The following is a 26,303-nucleotide window of genomic DNA, read 5'->3' as shown; positions in this document are numbered from 1 at the left end:
CTGTCTGACAGCATGTTCATAGAGATGTAGACATTTTTAATTAGCTACTGAAAAAAACTGCTCAAACAAATCAATACAGTGTTCAGTATGAAGCTCTCTGAAATGCAGAATTTATTCTCAGCAAATACAGACTAGACAGGAATCTACAGCAGTGTTGCACTGAAAGATTCAATAAAACCTAACGAGCTGTTTAAAGCAGGATTATCTCCTGTGACTGAACTACAGAACCAAACATGGTTTCTTAATAAATGGAAGTCGGATTCCTTTTGTTTCTAAAATGTTCAAATCATCAGAGGCTTTATTATTTCATCAGAAACATGACTTTAAATCTACTGTGTAGAAAAGAGCTGCAGCATGTACATTCATTAGCACAGAGTTCAACTTTGGTTCTTTTAAAGTAAAATGAACACAGTCGGGTTTGTGGATCTTCTTCTTAGCAGCTAACTGGTTCATCATAACGGAGTAAAATCTGTTGTAAGAACAGAGGATGTTTTGGGAAATATAATCCATCATTAATGTCATTCTATGTCCCCTTTTTACTGTGTTTCTCCTGCAAGAAGAACTGTTCTATCTTAAATAGTTACAGACATGTATTTGTCTGTAACAGGAATCTGTCTACAGACTCAGATCTCTACCTGTGTTCAGTCTCAAACCACGAACAAAGTCCTGCTCCTGAAACTCAATAGCTTCAATTTTTGGACACATATAAACCATGATGGAATTTTAAATGTTGACCGCTCTGTTGACAGCTCTCGCAGTAGTCGTGGCTCTCAGGTTCTTGACTCGTCAGCTTTCGTTTGCGTTTCCAACATCGATACCTGGAAAGAGCTTCATCATGAGAGAAGCTGAAGACGTGGTGAGCTTTAGACATCCCATCAGAAACAGCTGCTGACGTCTGATCGTTGCTTTCTGGTTTCACAACAATGAACCTTTAGAGTTTCTTCTTCTGCTCAGCGATGCAGAGGAGGAAGGGCTGCGTTGCATCAACTTTCTCCAGGAATGTAGTGAGACCGGCTCCTTCCTGCAGTCTGAATAACACAGATTCATATATATATATATAGTATATACTGAACATATGAGACAAGCAGGAAGGTTTATTCTTACAGTCTCATATCAACCTGTAACTCACACTTCTTACATACAACTGCAGCACATAAAAATCATGAGTTTAGTAGAACAAACAGCTGACGGTACATAACTTAACAAATCTTACAGTCCTGTGATACTACTTCTTTTAATAAAGTTGAAATTAAGTTTTTGATGTAAATTCAACGTTTTGGTCATTTTGAAGCTGCAGTCAATATTCAAATGACCGTAGAGATGATGCTAGTTTAGTTTTAGTTTATTGTTGCATGTTGGATTTATTAAAACAGGCATCTGAGTGTATTTTGGATTCATGCTCAGCCTGATGGTCACAAGCTGCCTGCAGCTCTTCAACATAAAGATTTGTGGGCAGACTCTGGAATTCTGTGATGACTTGATGTTGGAAATATGAAGAAACTTTCCAGATACTTCGTCCCCCAAACATCATGGAAAAGTCCTGGTCAATCTTCAAACACAGACAGGATGTCCATATACAGGTTACTTAAATGTGCTTTACATTTAGAAGGATGAAATAAGGTAAACATGGACGAACCAATCCAGACGAGGGAAGACATCCAGGACTGAAGACTCTTCTGTCTGTAACCGAAGGTGTTTCTCATCTTCTCGTTAACCACAGATTTATCTGTTGGGTGTCTAATTAACGAGAGAATCTTCCTCCTCACTGAAGAGCAGCTCATCAATTAACGCAGATTCTCGTTAAGTTGTTGGGCTGATCTAGAAATTAAGGCTGGAACGCCCACAGAGGTCGTCAGAGGTGTTTGACTGTTGTGATTCTCCGAGTGAGATCAGCCAGTATCGACCTCACACACACACACACACACACACACACACACACACACACACACACACACACACACACACTCAAAAACATTACAAATATTAAGCAGAAATACGGTCTGATGACATAAGTGCGACAACATCACAGTTTTTGGACTTTAAAGAGACATTAAAACTTTAATTTTTCCATTTTTTGCGTGCAGATCTTGGACACATGGACAAAACATTTCCCAGTGTTTAACTGGTTTGGACACTTGTTGGTTGGAATCCTTTGTGTGTGTTTTCTTTGGTCATTTAAACTGATTTCTTGCTCATATGATTCTGACATGTTGCATCTGACAGCGTTTTAGTTTTGTCATAATCTTTGAAGATTTCTTGGACCAGATTATCAACCTTCTGCAAAAATGTTTCCAAACTATCGTCTTCATGCTGAAGCAGATAAATATTTAGTTTTGACAGTAAGTTTTGTTATATTTAATCTAGTTTGACTTATTACAATAACCTGGTGTGAGTTGCACAATAATAGTTCAAGTGCTGCTAATCTAATACTAATAATCTTAAAATCTAATACATTTGTTGATGGTTTTCGAGGTTCACTGTCTTGATTTAAGCTCTCAGGAGCCTTTTCTGATGAAATGAAAGAAGCTGCCACCAAATTAACCTCAAGATCTAAAAATTGGTCCACAGAGGAATAAAAAAAAGTGTTGAAAAAATTCATGACAACATGACAGATTAAAATTTCTGAGTTGATTTCCCTTTATGAGACCACATTAAATAAATAGCTTCAGTTATCAACATTATGCATCAAACTGGTGTGAAAACTTATTTAAAACTATTTCCTAAAAACAAATTGTTATGAGTAAACATCAGAATGATCATTCCAGCTGTTGGGAAACTAAAAAATCTCATTTTCAACCTCTAGTTTAATTGTAATGGAGTATTTTTATACTGCGCTGTTTCTACTTTCCCTTCAGTCTTCCTCTGCTGCCGCCATCTTGAACGTGTTGTGTGTTGTTTCGTCTGCAGCGAATCACAGAAGACTTCAGCATCATGAGGATCGTCATGGACCTCCGGAGGCAGCGACCGTCTGCAGTACAAACCAAAGTAAGAAGTGTTTGTGTGCCAATCAAAGACTAAAACCTGCTCAGTCTGCATTAAAACACAGTTATATTGACAAATGTGTAACAGAAAAGATAAAATAAGTCTTTAAGATAATGTTACAGTAAATGATAAAAGTTTTCAGCCATATGAACAGATGTTACAGGTGTTTGATCAGAATAATAATTAGAATAGGAAAAATGTTTCTACTTAGTTGTAATAAAGTGAAGTTTAGGTTTATTGACAACACTCCAACATATTCTAAAATAAAACATATCAGACGTTGTCGAGGGTAAATAAAGTCCTGGATTTATTTCCATCACTGATCCTGCTGCTATCGCGTCACTCAGCTGGAGGGACGATTTATCAGAAAATAGCAAAAAGTTTTTAATCGGTGGAAAACGCCAGAAACTAGCCCAGATTACCACAACCCACCCAAAACAATTTGTACCAGTCCTGTTAAATAAAAATGAGCTCATTTGCATTGAAAACTACCCAACCTGGCAACGCAGAAAGTGCTGTAAGTGTTTTTACAGCGTGAATCCACCGGGGGGCGCTCTGCGGTTAAAATGTTAAAATAAATTAAAGAGGAAGATGAAAATAGTGATTTATTTTCTCAGTAGAAGTTAGTGTCAGTATTATTTTAAAATGTCAGTTATTGGTGCCAACATGATATCTGACAACTTGTACAACATACTTTAGTTTGATGTAGTTCTGAGCGATATTTAACAGCTCGGGGTCGATTCGTCATTTTAAACGACTTTTTTCCTGTAAACAGCAGAATTGAAACGTGGTATTTTTAGGACTCTGTGTGCAAGACAGTTGAGGAAGAATAATAAAAGACCTGCAACACCTGCACACTGACATCATCATACATAAAGTACAAATTATCCCACACAGCAGCTGACTGTCAGTAGAGCATGAAAGTTTCAAGGAGAGGAAGTGAAATGATGGAGCCTGTTACCAATAAACATCGTTTTTAAAAAATGCACTTGACCGAACATGACAAAATGTTAATTTTAATCTCATTGATTGGCTGTTTCTTGCTGAAATGCACCTTTGGGAGCCGCAGTTAACTTCTACCTCAAACTCAAACTGAGTCACTGAGATTGTCTGTGAGGAAAATAAAACCAGAGGCGTCGAGAACAGTTTACTTCTGCTTACATTTGGTTTGGGACACATTTGAGCTGCTCAGCTGGAAAGAAAAATAGACTGTGGCTTAAAAACGGATGTAAAGGTGGATCTGGTGGATTATTTTTATGACTCAGAAGTCTAACTTTTGATTTTTAGGAGAAAGAAAGTACTTTTTGAATATTTAAAAGTTGCATAGTTTCTTTGCTTTAAAGGTGCTATAAGTAAGAATTTTAGTTTAAAGCATTCAAAAATTAACTAAAATTATCAACAGAACATGAAGAAATAACAGTTTTGATGTCATGTCAAAGACGTCTATGTATCGTGTTGCAGAGATATCTACTGAAGTTAGCATGCTAACTAGCTAGCCTCGTCCCGTCCTGTCTTGTAATACCACTGTATACCTCAAGAGGTGATAATGAGTCACTGTAGCATGAGAGGATGAAGAAACGCTGCCTCGAGGGCGTATTCCAACCTCCTGTCAATCATATTGACGATACTGTTAGTCAATAAGTCGACGGCTGAAGAGCAAAACCTCCGATCTGAAAAATGCACTTTTTTGAGAAAACTAAAACAACTTGTTTTCTTGCAGAATGCTATTTGTTAAGGATACCCAACTCATAATACAGTGTTTTTGGACTATATTATTATATTATGTGTTATAGATATTAATGCCTCTCAAAGTACAGATAGGAGCTTTTGCACTACACCTCTACAAAATGATGCTCTAAATTAAGTTAATAATTAAAATTCAATTAAAAATAAAATTAAGTTTGTTTTCAGGTAAACAGATGTAGTAAATGTAATAGTTACTACATTGTAGTATAATAGGGTCAGAATTCCTTAAATTCAGTGTATTTATTTCCTCGTCCGCTGGAGATGAATGTTCAGTGATTCGTGCTGTAGCCTCTCTACACATCCAGGGACTCTGTGTTGTGTTTTTGTTTTGTTGTGTGACTGAAGGGCGGGATTATCTTGATTATCCTGCAGACAGACTGAATATGAGCAGCCTTCCTTGTTCTCATCATCCAAAGTAAAATCTGCCAATCAGAAAATTTTGCAGATAGGAGGTTTTGCACTTTGGCCATCGAGATGCAACAGTAAACACAACGATAGCTGAAGCTCTTGGCAAGCGACCGTTATCACAACCGACACCACCACCCGCTCCCAGCAAGAAACCACGTTCAGCGGCAAAGAAAACAAGTGATAGAAGTAGAAGTAGAAGATATTGGTGTTGTTTTCCACCGCCGGAGACCTGCTCACGGCTGGTTTGGAGTGTCGACTATAAAATCAACAGGAAGCCAGTTCTTACATATAGCGCCTTTAATGGTGGAAGAGTCTTTATCAGTTACATTTGCATTAATCCGACAGCTAACACAGTAAACTGTCCTGTCATTGATGTTTGTGGCTACGATCATGTGATTGCAGTAAAACCAAGTGACACTAAGAGATATCCAGAGGACACAACTAAGCTTAAAGTTTACTGTGTGAGGAAATATAGAAAACTCCAGAGTGCTGACAGAGTCATAGTAATAAAAACTTGTCTTCCTTCCTCTCCGCAGGATCAGTATCAGTTCATTTTCACGGCTGCAGCCTGTATGTTCGAGCGAGTCCTGCAGGCCGCCCGTCGTCAGCGCTACCCGAGTCTGCCTGAGGTAAAACACAACAAGAGAAGTCGTCACATTTACATTCTCTATGAAGGGTTACTGAACGAGTGTGCTTGAGTGAGAGGTAGAGGAAGTACACAGCTGCAGAAAGAGGAAGTGATCCCACTTCCTGTATGCAAACTGGCTGCTGCAGAGAGTTTGAGAGCAGATCATCCAGAGCACACAGAGAAAAAGCAACGTTTAACAGGAAATCCACCGAAACTAAAGTAAAACTAATGGACGCCACGCATTGAAAAAGGTAGGTCCACCTTTAACCTTCACTGCATCAAAATAACATTAACCTGAAGGAGCAGAGTGCAGTTAGAGAGGTGATACACTCACATCCAGGCAGTCATCAAAACAAACCGCCATAAATAACATCATACATGCAATAACGCTGTACTTTACTTCAGTATTTCCATTGTATGTTACTTGATATTGTATAAAATCAGTGTGTAGCTGCCGTTTGCAGGACTTTTACAGGTAATGGAGTATTTTTACATAATGCAGAAGCATACAGCGAGTACGTCATGTCGTTGAATTGCTATAAAAAATAGATTCTTTGTCATCAAAGGCTCAATCGGTGATCCAGATGTAAAACCAAACCGTAACAGTGGGAGCTGCTTGTCAGTCCTTCAAATTTGCTCCAGAATGCAGAGAACAGCCGCAGCCGACTGTAACTGATTTGTCCACAGAGTTGTGGTTTACACCAGTCCGCTTTAGGTACAACGTGAATCACACATACAGTACAGAGATGTAATGAGAAGACTGAGAGACGCACCGAAAACCACTTTCTAGCTGATGGTTTACCTCACCATCTCATCCTGATATAGTCTTGTTTCTTCGTTTGTTTGCGCAACATCTGATAGAAGATAAAATATAAAAAGTCAGATAAAACTTGTGTTGGCCTGCAGCTGTTTGTGTTTCTGTTCTGGTCCGACGGACTGTAGTTGTGGAATTAAACCAGCGTTCAAATTCTGTTTTTAGACTTGATTTCAGTAGCTCACGTTGTTTTATTAGCTTAGATTCTTGTATTTATTCTCTTATCTGCAGCAGATTTGTGAAAAAGTTTTGAAAGTCAAAATAAAAGCCAAATATTTTAGCTGAAGGGCCAAATTTAGCCCACGGGCCGCTGTTTGCCTACCACTGGGTTAGCCTGTGAATCATTTTTATATCTGTGATATTTTATTACGTATGTTTTATAAACTGCCGTAAGACTTTATTCCTGTAACTTTGTTTTTATTGTTTGGTTTTGTGTGTGTGTGTTTAAAGCACTTTGTAACATTAGTTTTGAAAAGTGTGATACAAATTTTTTTTAAAAATGAGAAAGATTGTGGTCACAGTTTAAAAATAAAAGACAGAATGGAAATGACATAATAGATTAACTCCATGGTGGTTATTGTTGCCTAGCAGCCGAGTACAGACATGACGCGTCACATAAGCAGAGCGGAGCGATGTTTCCACTGCATCACTGCATCCATACTGAGATAATGCAGTCAGTTAGTTATGCAGAGTTTAGAAGCTTTATTAACAGGATCGTGGATACACAGTGATTTGATTGATTTATTTTAATGTGCAATGTAAAAAAAAACACACACAAGGTTGCACCGCTGCTGCTTCTGTGCTTGTTTTTTACAGTTCTATGTAGTTTTTACCTGTTAGAGAGCTGCGTTAGCCGCGCATAGACAGAATAAAACAGAGAGGTGTGGTCAGCGTAGCAGCTTCAGTTGATTATAACGGACGCGCTCTGTCGCGCCGCGCCTGCGCCCGCTGTACTTTGGCTGTAAGGAAGTAGCAACTTTAACCTGCACCAAACCATCAAACCTAACCAGACCTTAGCCATAGCGCTGTGACTTCATAAAACATCATTATTGTTTAACAGTTTTATAAAGCACAGACAGATGATGTCGTCCTGCTGATAGAGGCGCCAGATTAGAAAACGCAGCTATGTGTCGTTCTGGAGTCACATGATCAAACCACAGATCTGCTGTGATTCTCAACACAGGATAAATATGTGTATATATGTATAGAGGAGAGTTTCTGAGCGTTAGCGATGTGCAAAAATATTGAAAAAAGTTCATATTAATGGATTTTGTAGCTTCTGTTGTTATTATTTGTTCCTCGTCTTACTTCCATTCGGGGGAAAATCATGCTCTCAGTTTTGGAACTACAGTTCCCATAATGCTTTAAGGGATATTCAGGGCTTTATTTGTGTTTTGAATCAGCTATTAGCACTTCCTGTTTGCAGTGTAGAAATGTCTGTACAGGATGTTTAACTGTCACCGGATCACTTTGAAGAAAACTTCAGTTCTGTAGTGTCTTTTCCCTCCTGATCAGGTTTATTTGCATTGTACATCAGATCACTTCTGGGTGTGAACGTGACACTGAATATAAAGACGTGAGTTTCATGTCTGTGTGTTCAGATTTGAGTTGTGACTCAAAGAAAGAAAAGAGTCTTGACACCGGTTGCATGTCACACCTCTCCTTCACAGTCTGAAACTCTGCTGTGATGTGTGAAAGTCAGAAACGCTGCGTGCTCTTATTTCACAGAGCTGCTGGGCTGCAAAACATATAGCATATTTATTTGCAATCAACATGTAACAGTTTGTGCACAAAAAAAAAAAAAAAGTAACCCACCTGCTGTTAGAAAGAAGAATAAATTAAACTAAACTGAAGTGTTTTCTGTTTGTTCACCAGCTCAAGACACCGGAGAAGAACACCATAATAAAATCTGCTTCCTCCTCCAAGAGGTAACTGTCTGTCTGTCTGTTCCGTTTATCTGTCTGCAGCCAGAAAGACAGACAGGCAGGTGTTAAATTAACGCTTTCTCACCCTCCTTACCCATTCCTCCATGCCTCCATCCCCATATGTTACCATGTTACCATGGAGATCGAGCAGAGAGAGGGCAGAGGAGGAGGAGATGGCAAATGGAGAAGAGTGCAGAAGAAAGCAGAAATGAGAGAGAAGAGGAGGACAAAAATACAATGTGCAGAGAAAAAAAAGGGGGGAGGTGGAGGAAGAAAAGTGAGAGAGGAGAGGAAACAGGTGAGGAAGGAGATGTAGGAGGTGAGAGGAAGGAAAAGTAGATGGAAGGGAGAAAACAGGAAGAGGAGGTGAAAAGAAGAAGAGTGGAAGAGTGTGAGGGAGGAGAGGAAGAGGAGGTGAGAAATGTGAGAGGATTCGCAGGAGGAAACACAAGAAGAGGAGGAGAGGAGAGAGGGAGAGAGAAAAGAGGAGAGGAGACAAAAAGGAGAAAGCAGAAGAAAAGAGGAAGAGGAGAAGAAGACTTTAGTTTTACATCATGTGCGGCTGCTCCGGTTAAGCCACACCGGTTAGCATATCAGTGTAACCATGGCGACTTCCAGAGCAGGAAGTTGAGAGAGGAGTGACTTCCTGCTGAGATGTAAATACGCAGCAGCAGCATTAAAACCGTCATCAAGTAAAACAACAGTCAGGAGCTCAAATGAAACATGTTTTTGTTGCTGTAATCATTCCTCCTGTTCATACTGACCGTTAGAAGATCCCTTCATAATGACCTTACAATGTAAAATCCACAGTCCTCCTTCTGTGCAAAAAATGTATTTCAAAGTTTATCTGAAGCTAATATGAAGCTAATATGAAGCTTCAGCGTCCAAATGAGTCAAATCTGGTAGATATCTTTCAACGTTACAGTCTTTTTAGTGCCAAAGTCCCTCTTTACACAGACACTTCCTCCTATTTATGATTTACAAGCAGTATATAAACAGCTCATAAATGGTTTATAACACACTATAATGTAGTTGTGTATCTTCAGGAAGAATCTTGCTGTGGAAATAATCTTCTTTAATTGAATTTACAGGTGTTTCTGGTTAACAGGATATTTAATAAAGCAGAAAACAAACTGTCCGCACATATTCAGATCAATATGAAAATGCTTCTTTTTATCCACATGTGGACCCAGTAACAGTCAGAGAGACTCTTTCATGTGTTGTCACAGTAACAGGAGACTCATGAAATGAAGCCATGCTGCTCAGCTTTCAGAACGCTGTGTTCTTTATTCTGCCAGAGAGGAAGTTTAAAAATAAAAATCACTTCCTTCCAGAAATGTAAAAAAAAAAAACACAGTTTGAAGTTTATGTGCTGGACTTGTTTTCTTATATAAGCGAGTATTCTTTATCTCATCTTATCTCTCTCTTTCTCTTTCTGTGTGTGTGCAGATTGTCGCAGCCGATTGTCATGAACGATACGTACGCCGTGGTTAATAAACCCAGACACCCCCCCTCACCCTCAACAAGCCCCGCCTACTCCACTGTAACCACAACCAGACCCAGCGTCGGCAACAGGTACAGAAACATCTGACGTTTACTGAATCACTTTATTCTAAATCAGAGATAAATACTGTTTTATATCCAGTACATTTATATACCAGTGGAGGTTTAGTTAATGTTCAGTTCAATCAACAAAATGTGATGTTTTATTACAGATTAAACTCAGTATAAAGTAATTAAAAGTTCCACCTCGACCAGCTATACTGTAAAATGCAGCTTGATCATAAATACATCAGTGATAATAATCCAATAATAGAATAAATTAAAGCTATAATATGTAATTATTCCACATTAAAATGTCTAAAAACAACTAGACCTATGTTATATATGTTGTTGAGTTGTGTACTTACATTATCCCAAATGTTTCCAATTTAATCAAAGTAACGGACCGTTTCATTTGGTCGCCTGTCGATGGCGTCATACCTCCTCAACCAAAGAGTAAACATGCACCAGATGCATACGGCGGTGCTGTGTTTGTCCGCTACAATGGCGTCTACCAAAGAGTAACTTACACACATACAAGATAATACATCAGCGTTGTGGTTGTTTGAGAGAAACTGTCATAAATTGACTTTTATTCAGTTTTAAGACACATTTTCATGATAAACGTTTTAGATTTTGGTCATTTTTAACTATATCTTTTAACCGGATGAAGGATTTTATTTACCGGATGTCTGGATCTTAAGTTAACAGAGAAATAAACTGTACAAACGTTAGCAGCAGCTAAGCTAACAGCCCCTACAGGAAGTCTGGTGCTCGCTAAACATTGTTGGAGAAACATTGATTTTTTTAGGTGAAACAGCTTTATTCGGTATTTTTAACGATTTTAATCTGTGTGTACGTTTGTTTTTGGAGAGGAGGAGACCTCTGTGGATAATTCGGCTCCTGGTAAAAACCTGCTAAACGTCTGGATCTAAAGTTATAAAAGAAATAAACTGAGCAAACGTTAGCAGCAGCTGAGCTAACAGCCCGTACTGGACGTCCGGTGCTCGCCAAACATGTTCGGAGAAACACTGATTTTTTTTAATGTGAAAAGATAAATAAGGAGTTTTTAACTGAAAATCATGCAAAGATATTCCAGTAGAGCCCCAGAATATAAATATACACCTGGAAATGTGCAGAGTATGTCTTCTTTAACAATTAAATGGGTTTTGGAGTTCATCTTCAACTAATGCTTCAAATCCAGGATGTTAGGACGGGGCTGCAGTTTCTCCTCTTTTTTCCCGGTAAAGTTTTTGGGGTGTTTTGTCAAAGACTTTCTCTCTTATCAAAACTGAGGATGTGATATGTTGTACAGTCCATTTAAAGCAAATTTGTGATTTGTAACTTTTGGCCTACGTTAGCTTTATTTGACTTGACTTGAGGTGGTGAACCATCTGTGGAGCTCCTCAAATGTGTAAATTAATGGACTGTCAGTTCGAGAGAGGAGAGAACCTCTGACTGTGTGTTACATAATAAATGTAGACACATACAAAGTCAATGGAAAGACATGATGAGATGCAAATTAGGGAACAATTTGAATAGGGATGGGTTTCAATAACCAGTTCCATTTTGGATCCAGTTCCCGGTTGTCAGAGTACCCAGAACCATTAAGCTCTGACACTAACAAATCTCTTATCAAAGCTTTTATCTCTTCCTCAATCTTTTCATTGGCAAAGATCAATAGAAAACATAGAAACATCATCATCCTCATCTCTGGTTAAACTGACAGACATCATCAGCAGCAGATTAGATCAGCTGTAGATAATTAACGTGTGTTCTCTGGTGAATGTGTCTCTGCAGCTGCTATCTGTATTCACACAAAGATTGTTTGTGGATAAAGACACGTCACTCTGTAACAGCGCTGTGCAACCACCAGTGGACTGTGTGTTTCTGTAGTTTGACAGAGTAGAGACCAGTGGTGGAAAGTAACTGGTACATTTACTGTAATACTTTAACTACATCAAGCTCATAATACTTATGTACTTTTACTGAAGTGGAGTTTTTCATGCAGGACTTTTATTTGTAATGAATTTCCATCTCATAAATGATGCTGCTCAGATCATTTTCAGCTCGTCAACATTAAAAAAAATCTTGATTCAATATTCAGATGCATCCTGGTGTTTCCAGGTGTTTCTTACTTGATGCTGTTTGACTCCCAGGTCGCTGCCCTCCTCCCATCACTATGACAACGACGTCAAAGGAGCGTCTGCAGCTCCTCTCTACAGCACTGTGAAACCCAGAGCTAAACCAAACACTCTGCCCTCGTCTGCCACGCCCATCTACGACACAGCAACATCAGCCAATCACAGGCCAGGGGAGGGACCACCGGCACTAGGTAACAATGGAGAATATCAGCTGTTTGCAGGTGACAGGAGGAGGAGGGAGGGGGAAGGGGGGAGTGAGGGAAAAAATGGAAGTAAAGAATGAAGGATGTGACCTGACTGTTGTTTCCTTCCAGCTGAACGTCATTCATCAACAGATGATGATTATGAAGATTTCTCCACTTCTGTGACAGACATCCCCAACATGTGCTCACGTGATGGCATCGGTCAGTTCACCTGTACAACCTGTCCTCACCTGTCAAGGAACAGACTGTCATTTTGGGAAATCTTTGTCTTACTGAATTGTGCTAAGCTACGCTAGCAGTTTCCCCTTACTTTGAGTCTTTGTGATAAGCTAGGCTAGCAGCTTCCCCCTTCTTCAAGTCTTTGTGATAAGCTACACTAGCAATTTCCCCTTACTTTGAGTCTTTGTGATAAGCTAGGCTAGCAGTTTTGCCCTTCTTCAAGTCTTTGTGATAAGCTAGGCTAGCAGTTTTGCCCTTCTTCAAGTCTTTGTGATAAGCTAGGCTAGCAGTTTCCCCTTACTTTGAGTCTTTGTGATAAGCTAGGCTAGCAGTTTCCCCCTTCTTCAAGTCTTTGTGATAAGCTAGGCTAGCAGTTTCCCCTTACTTTGAGTCTTTGTGCTAAGCCAGGCTAGCAGTTTCCCCCTTCTTCAAGTCTTTGTGATAAGCTAGGCTAGCAATTTCCCCTTACTTTGAGTCTTTGTGATAAGGTAGGCTAGCAGTTTTGCCCTTCTTCAAGTCTTTGTGATAAGCTAGGCTAGCAGTTTCCCCTTACTTTGAGTCTTTGTGATAAGCTAGGCTAGCAGTTTCCCCCTTCTTCAAGTCTTTGTGATAAGCTAGGCTAGCAGTTTTGCCCTTCTTCAAGTCTTTGTGATAAGCTAGGCTAGCAGTTTCCCCTTACTTTGAGTCTTTGTGATAAGCTAGGCTAGCAGTTTCCCCCTTCTTCAAGTCTTTGTGATAAGCTAGGCTAGCAGTTTCCCCTTACTTTGAGTCTTTGTGCTAAGCCAGGCTAGCAGTTTCCCCCTTCTTCAAGTCTTTGTGATAAGCTAGGCTAGCAATTTCCCCTTACTTTGAGTCTTTGTGATAAGGTAGGCTAGCAGTTTTGCCCTTCTTCAAGTCTTTGTGATAAGCTAGGCTAGCAGTTTCCCCTTACTTTGAGTCTTTGTGATAAGCTAGGCTAGCAGTTTCCCCCTTCTTCAAGTCTTTGTGATAAGCTAGGCTAGCAGTTTCCCCTTACTTTGAGTCTTTGTGCTAAGCCAGGCTAGCAGTTTCCCCCTTCTTCAAGTCTTTGTGATAAGCTAGGCTAGCAGTTTCCCCTTACTTTGAGTCTTTGTGATAAGCTAGGCTAGCAGTTTCCCCCTTCTTCAAGTCTTTGTGATAAGCTAGGCTAGCAGTTTCCCCTTACTTTGAGTCTTTGTGCTAAGCCAGGCTAGCAGTTTCCCCCTTCTTCAAGTCTTTGTGATAAGCTAGGCTAGCAATTTCCCCTTACTTTGAGTCTTTGTGATAAGGTAGGCTAGCAGTTTTGCCCTTCTTCAAGTCTTTGTGATAAGCTAGGCTAGCAGTTTCCCCTTACTTTGAGTCTTTGTGATAAGCTAGGCTAGCAGTTTCCCCCTTCTTCAAGTCTTTGTGATAAGCTAGGCTAGCAGTTTCCCCTTACTTTGAGTCTTTGTGCTAAGCCAGGCTAGCAGTTTCCCCCTTCTTCAAGTCTTTGTGATAAGCTAGGCTAGCGGTTTCCCCTTACTTTGAGTCTTTGTGATAAGCTAGGCTAGTGGTTTCCCCTTACTTTGAGTCTTTGTGATAAGCTAGGCTAGCAATTTCCCCCTTCTTCAAGTCTTTGTGATAAGCTAGGCTAGCAGTTTCCCCTTACTTTGAGTCTTTGTGCTAAGCAAGGCTAGCAGTTTCCCCTTAGGCTACTCAGTGCCATGCTATTGGTCTGACAGCCCATTATTCTGGAACCCAGTAGTGTGAAAAAACTTCCCATTGAACCCAAAGCCCCAAGTCCAACAACCCGTTATCCTGAGAACAAAAGCCCACTGCTCCAAAAAACACACACTCTCCCTCCTCTCTTTTGTGCCTAAACTTAACCAGGCCTTAACTATAGCAGTGTCGCACCATTGTACTGGTTTCTGCCTGACAGACAACCGATAACCCCTGCCAAGTTGGACAAAACACTAACAGATGACTGTCCTCTACCTCTGACCGAGGTTTCGAAAGGGTTCCCAAAATCTACACGCAAGACTGTCTTAGCCTGCTTAGGCAACCAGAGTGCAGCCTGGCTTCTATAATCACCAGCTGTCGTTGAACCGCGCTAATGGGCCTATTTAGTCAAGTATGTCCTTACAGCTGGGTCACAACAAAAGTATGTGGGTGCAAATAGGTGTTGGAGGTTTGAAAGTACTCCAGGACGGCCTTCTAACAGGTCATCACTGGAGGAGGCCCACTCTGAGACCCACTCTTATTAATTTTTAATATAAACAAATTTAAAACTCATGTCAGCCATATTCCATTCCGTCTTTTTCTTACGTGGGGGACTAGAGAAGACCTCAGAGATGAGCACAAGTCAGGAACTTTGGTTGGAGTGTATAACAATGCAAACCAGTTTTATTTGTATTTTACAAATGTGAGTAATACAAAATATAAAAAGGAGAATACAAAAACTTTAATATAAAAGATGCAAACAAGGAAAAATCCTCTCTAGGACTTAAAGAAGTTATAGAAGTTATAAAAATGCAAAATAGGCAAACTGGGAAAAAAAGACCATCTGTCACGGCCCCAAAAAGACCAAAAAAAAGCCCCTCGGCTCTCTTATCTTTATTTTTTATATTCCTCTCCCATGCTTGTAACTTTCCTACACCCATATATGGTGATCTGCCAGAACATCTTCCTGGCGTTGATAAAACGATGACATTTATTGGTTTGTCACTTGGAACAAACAGTTTGAAACATTGACAGTTAATATACCTCTGCTCTTTTATATTTGAGGTTAGGCTGTAAGGGTTTCAGCCTGGTACAGGAAACCACAGCTTCACCCTGGGCCTCAAGTTCCTCTACCGGTTGTTTATTTCCTAGGTGATTGTTTACCTTTGTCGAGTCTCGCTTTGAAAGTTCAACTATAGTTTAGCACAGATATGTGTCTATGGTCAGACTTATCACCAATTAAAATTAAATAATTTAATCACAGGTAGGTTTGAGAGGAGTTTGTCTCAGCCACATATAGTGGAGCTTTCAACACCATAAAACATAGGTCTTCTTTAACAAGCACATCAAAATACACTAAGATATTAAGTTTAACAATATGTTAATGGAGGCTATGATTACGCAGACAGTAGGAAACAGTTGAAGACTTTATTTGCCTCGCCGTCAGTCATTTAAAATGTTCATTAACTCATCACTTTTCACAATTCACTCAGCTGTTCTGATAAATTCGGCGTCATGTTTCACAAAGCAGAACTCTGATTTAATGAAATCACAAAAAATTGCGAGGACGTGCTGACTGACGGAGTTTCGGAATGTCAAACAGTAACGTCACACATCTTACTTTATTCAACTTAGTTTGCAGAAGAGCTGTTGAAGTTAAATATCAGCTGAAATGAAAAATCTTTCTTTAGGAGTCGTACAAAGTCGCACATTATGATTTATACGTTATCTGTTAAACTGAACAATATATTAACAGAGTCTGGAGAGCAGTAGTAAGGCAGGCAGTCACTAAACTTCAACCCCAGAGTGTGTGTTTTCACAGCAATGGAGCAGTGGGCTTTTGTTTTCGGGATAACGGACCGTTGGACTAAGGGCTTTCGGTCCAGTGGGACATTTTTCAAACTACTGGGGTTTCGGAATAATGGGCCTTCGGACGAATGGGTCGTCCCTGGCTAATTTGAATCTTTGTGTTAAGCAAGGCTAGCAGTTTCGCCCTACTTCCACCATTTGTGCTAAGCTAGGCTAACAGTTGCCCCCTATTTCCAGTGTTAGTGCTGAGCTAGGCTAGCAGTTGCGCCGTATTTCCGGTGTCAGTGCTAAGCTAGGCTAGCAGTTTCCCCCTATTTCCAGTGTTTGTGTTAAGCTAGGATAAGTTTCCCCTTATTCCCAGTGTTTGTGCTTAGCTAGGCTAGCAGTTTACCCCTATTTCCAGTGTTTGTGCTAAGCTAGGCTAACCACATCCCGCGCTTCTAAGAGATGAAACTAGCAGACAGGTACACCTGAACTGTTGAACTGCTCCTTTAACTGTGTTTAACTATGTTTTGTGTATTTTGAGTTGAACTGTGTATCTTAATGTGTTTGTGGTATTTTTCAGGATTTAACTGTCGTATTCAGAAGCCCAGAGGACCCAGGGATCCTCCTGCTGAGTGGAGCCGACTGGAGAGATGAAACAGCTGAACCGGTTCAACTGGACTTTACTGGTGTACAGTCAACTGTCAGACTGGATTAGTGCATTAAAGTGAACAGTGAGGGATTATTTTGAACTGACTTTGACTTAGACTGGATTTATGAATCTGCTGTGTGATACAGTGCTTATAGAAAATCGTCATACCCCTTTGACTTTTTCCAGCTTTATTTACAAATTTAGCCTAACAACATCAAGCTAATGAAAAAAAGGCAACAGATCTGAAAATTAATAAAAATTGAAAAACTAGAATAACAGGGTTGGAAAAGTCATCAGTCCCATGATTTAATACTTCATAGAGCCATGTCTTACTGTAATTACAGCCATCAATCTGTTTGGATATATGTCCCTACTATCTCTGCACAACTAGATTGGGGAATGTGTAGAATTGTTCGAGTTTAGTCGGATTCTGCGGTGAGCGGCGATGGACTGATCTCTTCAAGTCCATCCTCAGATTGGTTTTAAGTCAGGACTCGGACTTGGCCCCTCAAGGACATTCACCTTCCTATCCTTAAACCACTGCGTTGTTCTTTTGGCGGCATGTTTAGGATCGTTGTTGTGTTGGAAGGTGAATGACCTGCCCATCTTCAGCTGTCTAGCAGAGGGACGACTTGGCAAAATCCATTTTCCCTTCAGTCTTAACCAAGTGCCCAGTCCCCGCTGAAGAGAAACATCCCCACAACATAATGTTGCCACCATGGTGCTCCACAGTAGGTATGGTGCCAAACATAGTGCTTGGAGTTCAGTCCCAAAAGTTCAATCTTAGTCTCATCTGACCATAGAACCTTTTTCCACATGGCAGCAGAATCTTCCAGGTGTGTTTTTGCACAACACAAACAAGACTGAGTGTAGCACCTTCTCAGAAAAGGCTTCTTTATTGCCACCCTGCCATACAGGCCAGCTTTCTGTAAAGCTTGTGAGATTGTTGTCACATGCACAGACTGACCAGTCCCAGCAATAAAGACTTGTAAGTCCATTAAAGTTGACTTTGGCCTCTTGGTAGCTTCTCTGATCAATGTCCTCTTGGCTCGGTCATCCAGTTTGAACGGATCAAAGCAAGGTTTTGTTGGTGCCATACGGTTTCCACTTCTTAATGATGCTCTGAACGGTACTCAGAGGGATAGATAAAGCCTTCAGAATCTTTTTGTTGCCTTCACCTAACTTTACAACCTAACCAAAGACTTTATCCCGGAGGCCTTTTGAAAGCACTTTTCCAACCATTGTGAATTCTTTGCAGTACCGTGAACTACTAGTAGTGAAATCCTCAAGAAACAGCTGGTTTTTCTGAAGTAATCAAAATCACTGTGATTGATGTCAGGTGGGGGGCCATTAGCCTGGCGTTTGATCTGGAAGTTGATTGGTTGCACCTGAGCAAAGTGGGAAAAACAGTAAAATTCCCCAAAACTACTGTATCTCTGAACTATGTCTTTAACCAAATCACACGCATCGGGGTTATTCTACATGATCTCCTCTTGATAACTGATGTAATAATTTTCCACTTTCATTCACTGAGCCTCCCCTGAAACTCCCTCGGGGGAGGCCCACCTCCCACTCTATGAACCTCTGGTATACTCTAAGGGGCTGATCACTTAACCAAACCAGACATTTCACTAATTAATTTTTAATAATTGTCCAGAATTTTTTCGCTTTGATGATGAGGGTTATAATGTGTACATACAGCTCAAAAAAGTTAGATTTAATTTATTTTCATTTCCAGGATGTAACATGACAAAAGATAAAGATATTCACAGGGTTTGATGACTTTCTATAGACACTGTAAATGTGCAGATGTGATCTATGGTTTTGTCACCAGCACATCTTTATGCTAAACATCTGTGTTTGACTTGAATGTTTTTAAAGTTTTATTCCAAGTGTGTGTGTGTGTGATATTTTGATTTTCAGTTCTGCAAATTTAACTCTAAACACCATCTGATTAAATCCCTTCACAACAACCACTTTAATCTGGACGTCTTCTTGTTCTTCACCTTAGAATCAACCAGTGTTGGAAGAAATACTCAGATCCTTTACTTAAGTAAAAGTACCAATACAGCACTATAAAAGTTCTCTATTATAAGTCCTGCTTGAAAAATCCTACTACAGTAAAAGTACATAAGTATTATGAGCTTGACGTAGTTAAAGTATTGCAGTAAAAGTAGTGGTTTGGTCCCTCTGACTGATATATTATTATATATGACATCATTAGATTATTAATAGTGAAGCATCAGTGTTAGAGCAGCATGTTACTGTTGTAGCTGCTGGAGGTGGAGCTAGTTTACACTACTTTATATACAGTTAGCTAGTTTAGTCCAGTGGTTCCCAACCTAGGGGTCGGGGCCCTCCAAAGGGTCAGCAGATAAATCTGAGGGGTCATGAGATGATTAATGGGAGAGGAAAGAAGAAAAAACAAAGTTCTGATACACAAATCTGTTTTCAGTTTTTGGACTTTTTCTCTAATCTTTGATTTTTGCTGAAATATTGGATCATTTGAACATTTATTGAAATGAAAGCATGTGAGAAGTTTAGAGGGAAAAATCACTATTTGGTGGAGCTGTTAACAACTCATAGACATGTGAAATGTGACCCCGACTACACACTGCTTTTTGTAAGACGTCAAAAGACAAAAAGGTTGGAAACCACTGGTTTCATCTTTAACAATGTGTTGTATTTTAAAAGCTTGTTATATTATCCATTGTGTCAAATCTTCATCTGAAAAGTAACTAAAGCTGTCAAATAAATGTAGTGGAGTAGAAAGTACAATATTTCCCTCTGAAATGTAGAAAGTAGCATCACATGGAAATACTCACGTACAGTTTTGAGGTACTTGTACTTAGTTACTTTCCACCACTGGAAGTCATACAGAACCTGATTTCTGCAGGTGGTTTCAGGTGAGTCACAGTGTTGCTCTGCTGACCACCAGGAGGCAGCAAAGCAACATGAAACACCAGCAGGAGAGACTCAGAGTCTGTGTGTGTGTCTGTGTGTGTGTGTGTGTCTGTGTGTGTGTGTGTGTCTGTGTGTGTGTGTGTGTATGTGTGTTAGCAGCTACTGGCAATAAGTGGAATATGCTTTGTGGCAAAGTAGCAGCGCACACACAGCTGGCAGGGAGAGAGTTGCACTTAGTGGTTTTTGAGAATCAGAACGAGTGACAAATGTGTGTGCATGTGTGTGTGTCTGTGTGAGTGAGTGTGTGTGTGTGTGTGTGTGTGAGTGTGTGTGTGTGTGTGTGTGTGTGTGTGAGTGTGTGTGTGTGTGTGTGTGAGTGTGTGTGTGTGTGTGTGTGTCTGTGTGAGTGAGCGTGTGTGTGTGTGTGTGTGTGTCTGTGTGAGTGAGTGTGTGTGTGTGTGTGTGTGTGTGTGTGTGTGTGTGTGTGTGTGTGTGTGTGAGTGGGGGGGAGTGTGTGCTGAATCACCTCTGCTATCTTTCGTAATCTGATTCAGAGCTGATGATGTCACAGCGATTACAGAGCTCTAATTGAAACCACCTTCCTCCTCACTGTGAGTGTGTTCTTCCTCTTTCTGTGTTTCTTCTTCTTCTTCTTCTTCTTCTTCTTCTTCTTCTTCTTCTTCTCTCTCTGTGTCTTCTCACTTCTGAACACTGTCCTCTCACTTTATCACACACACACACACACACACACACACACACACACACACACACACAGGTCATGGTTGTTGGTTGTTGGCTCCTTCAGTGGAGGAGAGACCACAGGAATCCAGAGAGAGAGAGAGGACAGGATGGAAGTCGGAGGCAGAGAACAAAAAAATGAGTAAGTAGGGTTTTTTTTTCCATCCACCTGTTTTTATTCACATTTTCAATTTCCTCTTAAAAAAAACTGAGTGGAAATGTGACAAATTTAAAAAAAAGTCCCAAATATATCACATGCCTGAGGTGTAAAAGTAGTCATTTGTGGTGAAATATTGGATCATTTTAACATTTATTGGAATGAAACCATGTGAGAGGTTCAGAGGGGAAAAAATCACTATTTGGTGGCATTAAATTCCACCAAAGAGCAAGACAGAGTGTTTCAGGTGCTCGTTTGTGTCTGTTGCCATCAGACTGTACGACAAGGACTGTGTCAACACAATAAAACAGGCCCATCACCGTCATCTCCACTTTTTAACACGGACTACAATACGTAGAAATATAGCTTTATTTGCATTTATTACTCCTAGTTCCTCTCTGTTCCCTTGTTCCCTGCACAGCTGTAACATGCAAATGTCCCCCTCTGGAGATCAATAAAATCTTATCTTATCTTAGTGGTGTTCATAAAAAACAAAAGTGTAAACAGACTGAGTGAATAAATGATGATGTAAATGACACATGTGACTCAAATGTCAGTGAAGAGACAAAAACATCAGATCTGCGTGCGGAGCGATGAGGAGGCTGAGTGGAACTGACGGTTTGGGCAGCTGGTCTGGGCGGACCTGTAAGTGATTGTACTGACAGTGATTGAGTGATAAGAGGCACTTGTTGGCAAGCCACAGGTTTCATTTCTTGGCTTTGTCTTCCTGGCACACAGCGTGGAGAGCGTTAAACACACAGCTAAGCGAGTAAATTGACTTTAGTTGCACGTGGATTCACGCTGTCATTTGGTGTTTGATAGCGGCAGCATGTGGACCGGGACCATAGGGGGACATTCCTGCTTTATTCCCAGAGTCTGGGAGGGATTGGTGCCAAGTGTAGTTGGGGAAATCCACCCAGAGATCTGCTGTACAGCTTCTTCTTCTTCTACTTGCCTTTGTGTTTTCTTTTTAACTTATTGTGGTTCGATTGTTTATTTGTGTCTGTGTGATGACCCTGTCGGCATTACTGAGCACGCTGCCAGGGTGTATATGCAACCGGTGGTTTCTAGCGTTGTGGTTTGACGAAGAGGCTCAGACCAGGATATCTTTGGAGGCGACTGTTTATTCTGACGACAGAAGTAAACAACTAAATCCTATGGTCAATTGTGACATCTAACTTGAGCTCCTACACAAATTAAATGTGTTAGCATACTGCACAAGAAGTTTAAGCTAACAAATAAACCTACAACTGTAATTTAACAGGAAGACCACAACTTACCTCTCCCATGGAGTACAACAAAAAAGGGGAGAGGTAAAGGCAGGAGACATCATATATGGGGCGGGGGGGACCCATCGAAGTGAACATCAGGGTACAGAAACTCAGACTCAAACTTATTGATCCTGGAGGAGAGACCAAGTCAGTGGGTCTCACAAAGATTTGGTGTCATGAAGAGCCAGGATGTAAAGTGGTGCAGTCAAGCCCATTTCATGTTTTTTGGTGCTTGGTTCTTCTTTGCTGAACATGAAAGATCTTCAACTTCTTAAAGGAAGTTTAGAAGCAGACAAGGCAGCTACGGCAGCCTTAAAGAACATGAATGAAACTCTGAATGCAACAACATCGGCCTCCTCTTGCATCCAGTTCTCCTGCTTCGACGCAACAAGAAAGAAGATCAGGTGGAGCGGGTGATAGTTCTGGTCCAATGTCCAATGTCATTTTTGTACCAAAGGAGAAAAAATTTAGTCTTCAACTGAGTTTCCTGTGCTGAGTTTATGAGTAATTAGATGATCCAACTTTGAATTGCCGCCATTTTGAGGATACTGAGAAGACTATGTACTAGGGGTGTGCCTGAATACAAATACGTTATTCAGCAAAGCACAAATAGTGTTTTTTTCAACGAATATTTGTTTCATACAAATATTTTAAAAACTTTTTGTTTTCGGGAAGAAAAAAAAACCCAGCGTGCAGGTCGGTTACATCTCTATCTCAGTGTCTCTCCTCTGCTCCGCTGTTACGTCTATCAGCAGGTCTCAACGAGGGGAGTCACATCCACCCGCTACATGACGCACATTTCCTAATTTGAACATCACTCCCGGAGTTGGGGGTGTTCCCCAGAGATAAAACTGAACTACTGACACACGCTAAGTGCTTCCAACGGACTCTCCATAACCTGTTGTTCCCCTTCTTCTCCTTTCCACAAAGTTAGGTTGTAAAAAATAGGCAATAAATGAAAACACGTTACAGGCTGTGCTGTCTGTGTGTTATGGGTGTATAAATAGGTAGAGGTTTGTCTGCAATGAGGCGATGAGTAAAGTTTTAGTTCAGTAGTCAGCGCAGTCGTCTATCATCTGGGAGACTCTTATTGTAACACTTTAATTTTCTAAAATTAAAAGCGTAATAAAACCAAAAACAGGATTTTTAAGCCTCTTTCCATTTTTATTCAAATACAAATACAAATAATTTTTCTGCCTCAACAAATACAGATACAAATACAAACACCGGGCTCTCTGCACATCCCTGCTATGTACATTAATGATCATTATGGTGGTGAAGCTAGACAGGAGGTAAAATATCGGTCTCAGCTGCACCCCGGAGCTCCTTGAGCAGTTGTGTGGGAAATCCAACCGGGGACCTGCTGTACAGCTGCTAGTGCACCACTGCCTCTGTGTTGTTTTAACTTATTTTGTATTTTGAATGAATTGTTTCCTTTATTTGTGTTTGTGTGATGACCCTGTCGGCATTATTGAGCACGCTGCCAGAGTTTATAGATTGTGAGCTCCTCTTGCACTAGTTTATGTGCTGCTTTGCATTGTTAATCTGATCCAGTCGCTGTCAGATGGATTGTGTGTGTGACCTTTAATGTATTGTGACCAACCAACTGCTCCAAGTAATTTTATCTAACTATATTTTTGTATGATAAAGATTGGTATTTTTAATATAAGATTGCTCCCTATTTGTCTTTGCCTTCACAGCCTTGCCTTTATTCATTCAGCAGACACTTTTATCCAAAGCTGATACAACACAAGCAGGGATCTAGTCAGGAGAGAACAACATGAGTAAGTGTCATAAAGCTAAGTTTGAGCCCGATACAACGTAGATGCCAACAGACAGAGCACAGAGGCAATGCATAGAGTGCACAGTGCACACAGTCGCTTCTCAGCTCTGTCCCGGATTTATTCTGGTAACAAACACAGTGGCGTTAGCTCTCCACAGCCAACTTATGGCGAGTGGAATCACTAACTATGTTGCATAGAAGCAGATTTCTTTTTCTTCAGTCCATCAAGTGCAGAGGTGTTCGTGAAAGAGCTGGGTCTTGGTAACTTGTTCCACCACCAGGGAACTACAGAAGAGAAGAATCTGTTGTGGTGGTGGTGTAGAGCGTAGTGAGCAGGAGGTAGTGAGCAGTTCAGGTAGGCGGGAACCATTTTAGTTTTGTAAGCGAGTGTCAGGGTTTTGAATTTGATGCAGGCAGTAACTGGGAGCCAGTGGAGGGATACGAACAGCAGGGTGACACGTGCTGCTTTGAGCTGGTTGAAGACCAGATGTGCTGCCATGTTCTGGATCATCTGCAGATGTTTGAACATACATGCGGGGAGGCCTGCCAGTAAGGAGTTGCAGTAGTCAATATACATATACACATGTACAGAACATGCACAACATATATTTACTTAAACTGTGAACATACACTTACACATAAACTGAAGAGAATAATGCACACTGGGGGTTAAACTGCTTCAAACTGACAAATAAATACAAGAAGAAAAACCTCAAAAAACCCAAAACAGATTATAGTATGAACCAAAAAGACGAGGCCAGAACTTATTATGCCCAATCACATCACCCACAAAATCTTTCCATATTTGAAACTGTACAAGCTGCACAGTCCAGCTCCTCAAATTAATACATGAAACAAACACAAATGTCTTATTTCCATCATATTTTCCACATGGTTTTCCATCGTTTGAGCTTTGACTGCTGCTCTTTTAATGACGTCGTCTCGCTGTGTTTTCTTCTTCTGCAACAGTTTAACGGCACCGACTGGAGAATTAGCGCCACCTGCTGTTCATCTGCTAATATTCACACAACAGCAGTGGATGGAAACAAATATTCACTGTATTTTACTTTTACAGATTTTAAGGCAATAAAATTTGAGCCACATTTGGGTGGAAACTTTGGATCTGACTGGACGGATCTCGTCCGTCCAGACCAGGTGCAACATGGTTCAGTCTGTTAGCGCCACTGTCGGGGCAGAAACTGGAGGTTTCACACTGATCCTGCACAGACAAACTGCAGCTTTAATGCACCTTTTAAATGTAAGAAATGAATGTGAAAACAAATTAATACACAACAACAACAACAACAGAAAAACATGATTTCATGCACAAAAAACACATTTTGACCAACTGGCTGGTCGTCATGATGACATATACAGTATAATATGTGTAAAGGATAAAATATATCAAAATATATCATGATACTCATAATTCTTTCCTTATAAAACCATCTTTGCTCATTATAGTATTTATTTTCTTCTTCAGGCTTCAGCAACACAAATGTCTTTATGTGTCACTGCAATAAAGCTAATTGAAAGCTGATAGTGAAGAGTGATAGAAAAACAGACAGACAGAAAGAGAAAGAGGGGAGTAAGTTTATGTAAACGATTGAGAGGGCGACAGACAATGAAACTGATGATGAGAGGAAAGTGGAAATATGATGATGGAGAGATGAAGAGAGAGAGAGAAAGGAAGGAGTGTGAGAGAGGAAACAACAGAGAAACCGAGAGAAAGAAACTGATGCAAAGAGAGAGAGAGAGAGAGAGAGAGAGAGAGAGAGAGAGAGAGAGAGAGAGAGAGATGGGAACAGACTGACAGAGTGATCAAAAAAAGATAGAGAGTGATTTAAAAGAGAGAGAGAGAGTGATGAAACAGAGGGATAGACGGAGAGAGCAGTCCTGCCATGGAGCCCTGTTGCTAGGCAACTGAGCAGCTCCTCTTTGAAGTTTTCCCTCATTGTTTTTTTTTTCTTTTTTTTTTTTTTTGAACAATCAGGTCAGAGCGAGGCTCAGCGATAACCATGGCAACCACCTCAGCACCACGCCTGGCGGCCGTCCCGTCCCCGCAGATAGAGAGAGAGAGAGAGAGAGAGAGAGAGAGAGAGAGAGAGAGAGTCATGTGACGAGGGATTCACAGGTTTGAAACCCTGAACAGTCTTGGTGTTCTGCCAAAGTGCCCACAAGCAGCTTTTGTTTCACTCAGAGGACTTTTTTTTTTTTTTAGTTTTACCACCTGAGAGGCAAAAAAATACACTACAACCCTCCTACTACTGGGACTGACCACGGACGTGTGAAGAGAACTGGATGCAGCGTCGGAGGCTGAGCTGTGGATGTATAATAAGAGCTGGATACGGGACTAAAAACGGCGTCCAGTCAGTCATACAGGAACTGCTCACCTGACGCATTCACCAAAAAAAGTTTCTAGCTTCCGGGTTTGCTTCCGCGTTGTGCGGCCCACTGAATATGCGTAGTAGTGTTTCCCCCCGCTGGCCCCGCCCACGAGTTCCCGCTCAGCCCATAGACTTTACATTGTGATGACATCACGGATTTTTAAATCGCTTTTCGTGGCTCAAGGAAAGTTTTACAAATATAAAACCTCCACGGATCAAAAGTTCATAATAGAAAGAGTCATAACTGACATTGTTTGCGGTTCGAGGCGTCCTGTCAACAGTTTTACAGGCGTCTCTTTTACAACGGCGGTCTG

The 26,303-nt window shown here is 40.6% G+C and overlaps 1 protein-coding gene across 3 annotated transcripts in view; it reads left to right on the top strand.

Annotated features, from left to right (window-relative positions):
* ptpn18 (protein tyrosine phosphatase non-receptor type 18) overlaps positions 1-18,731 on the top strand; it is a 35,687-nt gene extending 16,956 nt beyond the window's left edge. The window contains exons 10-17 of one of the 3 annotated variants that reach the window (XR_010928779.1): positions 2,908-2,985; positions 5,673-5,765; positions 8,454-8,506; positions 9,953-10,078; positions 12,205-12,410; positions 12,504-12,593; positions 16,681-17,322; positions 17,373-18,731. Coding sequence is in view for 2 of the 3 variants with exons in the window: in XM_067593473.1 (XP_067449574.1) it covers positions 2,908-2,985; positions 5,673-5,765; positions 8,454-8,506; positions 9,953-10,078; positions 12,205-12,410; positions 12,504-12,593; positions 16,681-16,754 (720 nt within the window). In the remaining variant the exon portion in view is untranslated. Of the gene's footprint in view, positions 1-2,907; positions 2,986-5,672; positions 5,766-8,453; positions 8,507-9,952; positions 10,079-12,204; positions 12,411-12,503; positions 12,594-16,680 lie in introns of all 3 variants that reach the window. The other 2 variants (XM_067593473.1, XM_067593474.1) reach the window with 2 other exon arrangements.
* Positions 18,732-26,303: the final 7,572 nt, after the last annotated feature.

This window comes from Thunnus thynnus, chromosome 6 (genome assembly GCF_963924715.1).
Source record: "Thunnus thynnus chromosome 6, fThuThy2.1, whole genome shotgun sequence".
Classification (NCBI taxonomy): Eukaryota; Metazoa; Chordata; class Actinopteri; order Scombriformes; family Scombridae; genus Thunnus; species Thunnus thynnus.
This window is presented reverse-complemented; position numbering and strand designations above follow the sequence as displayed.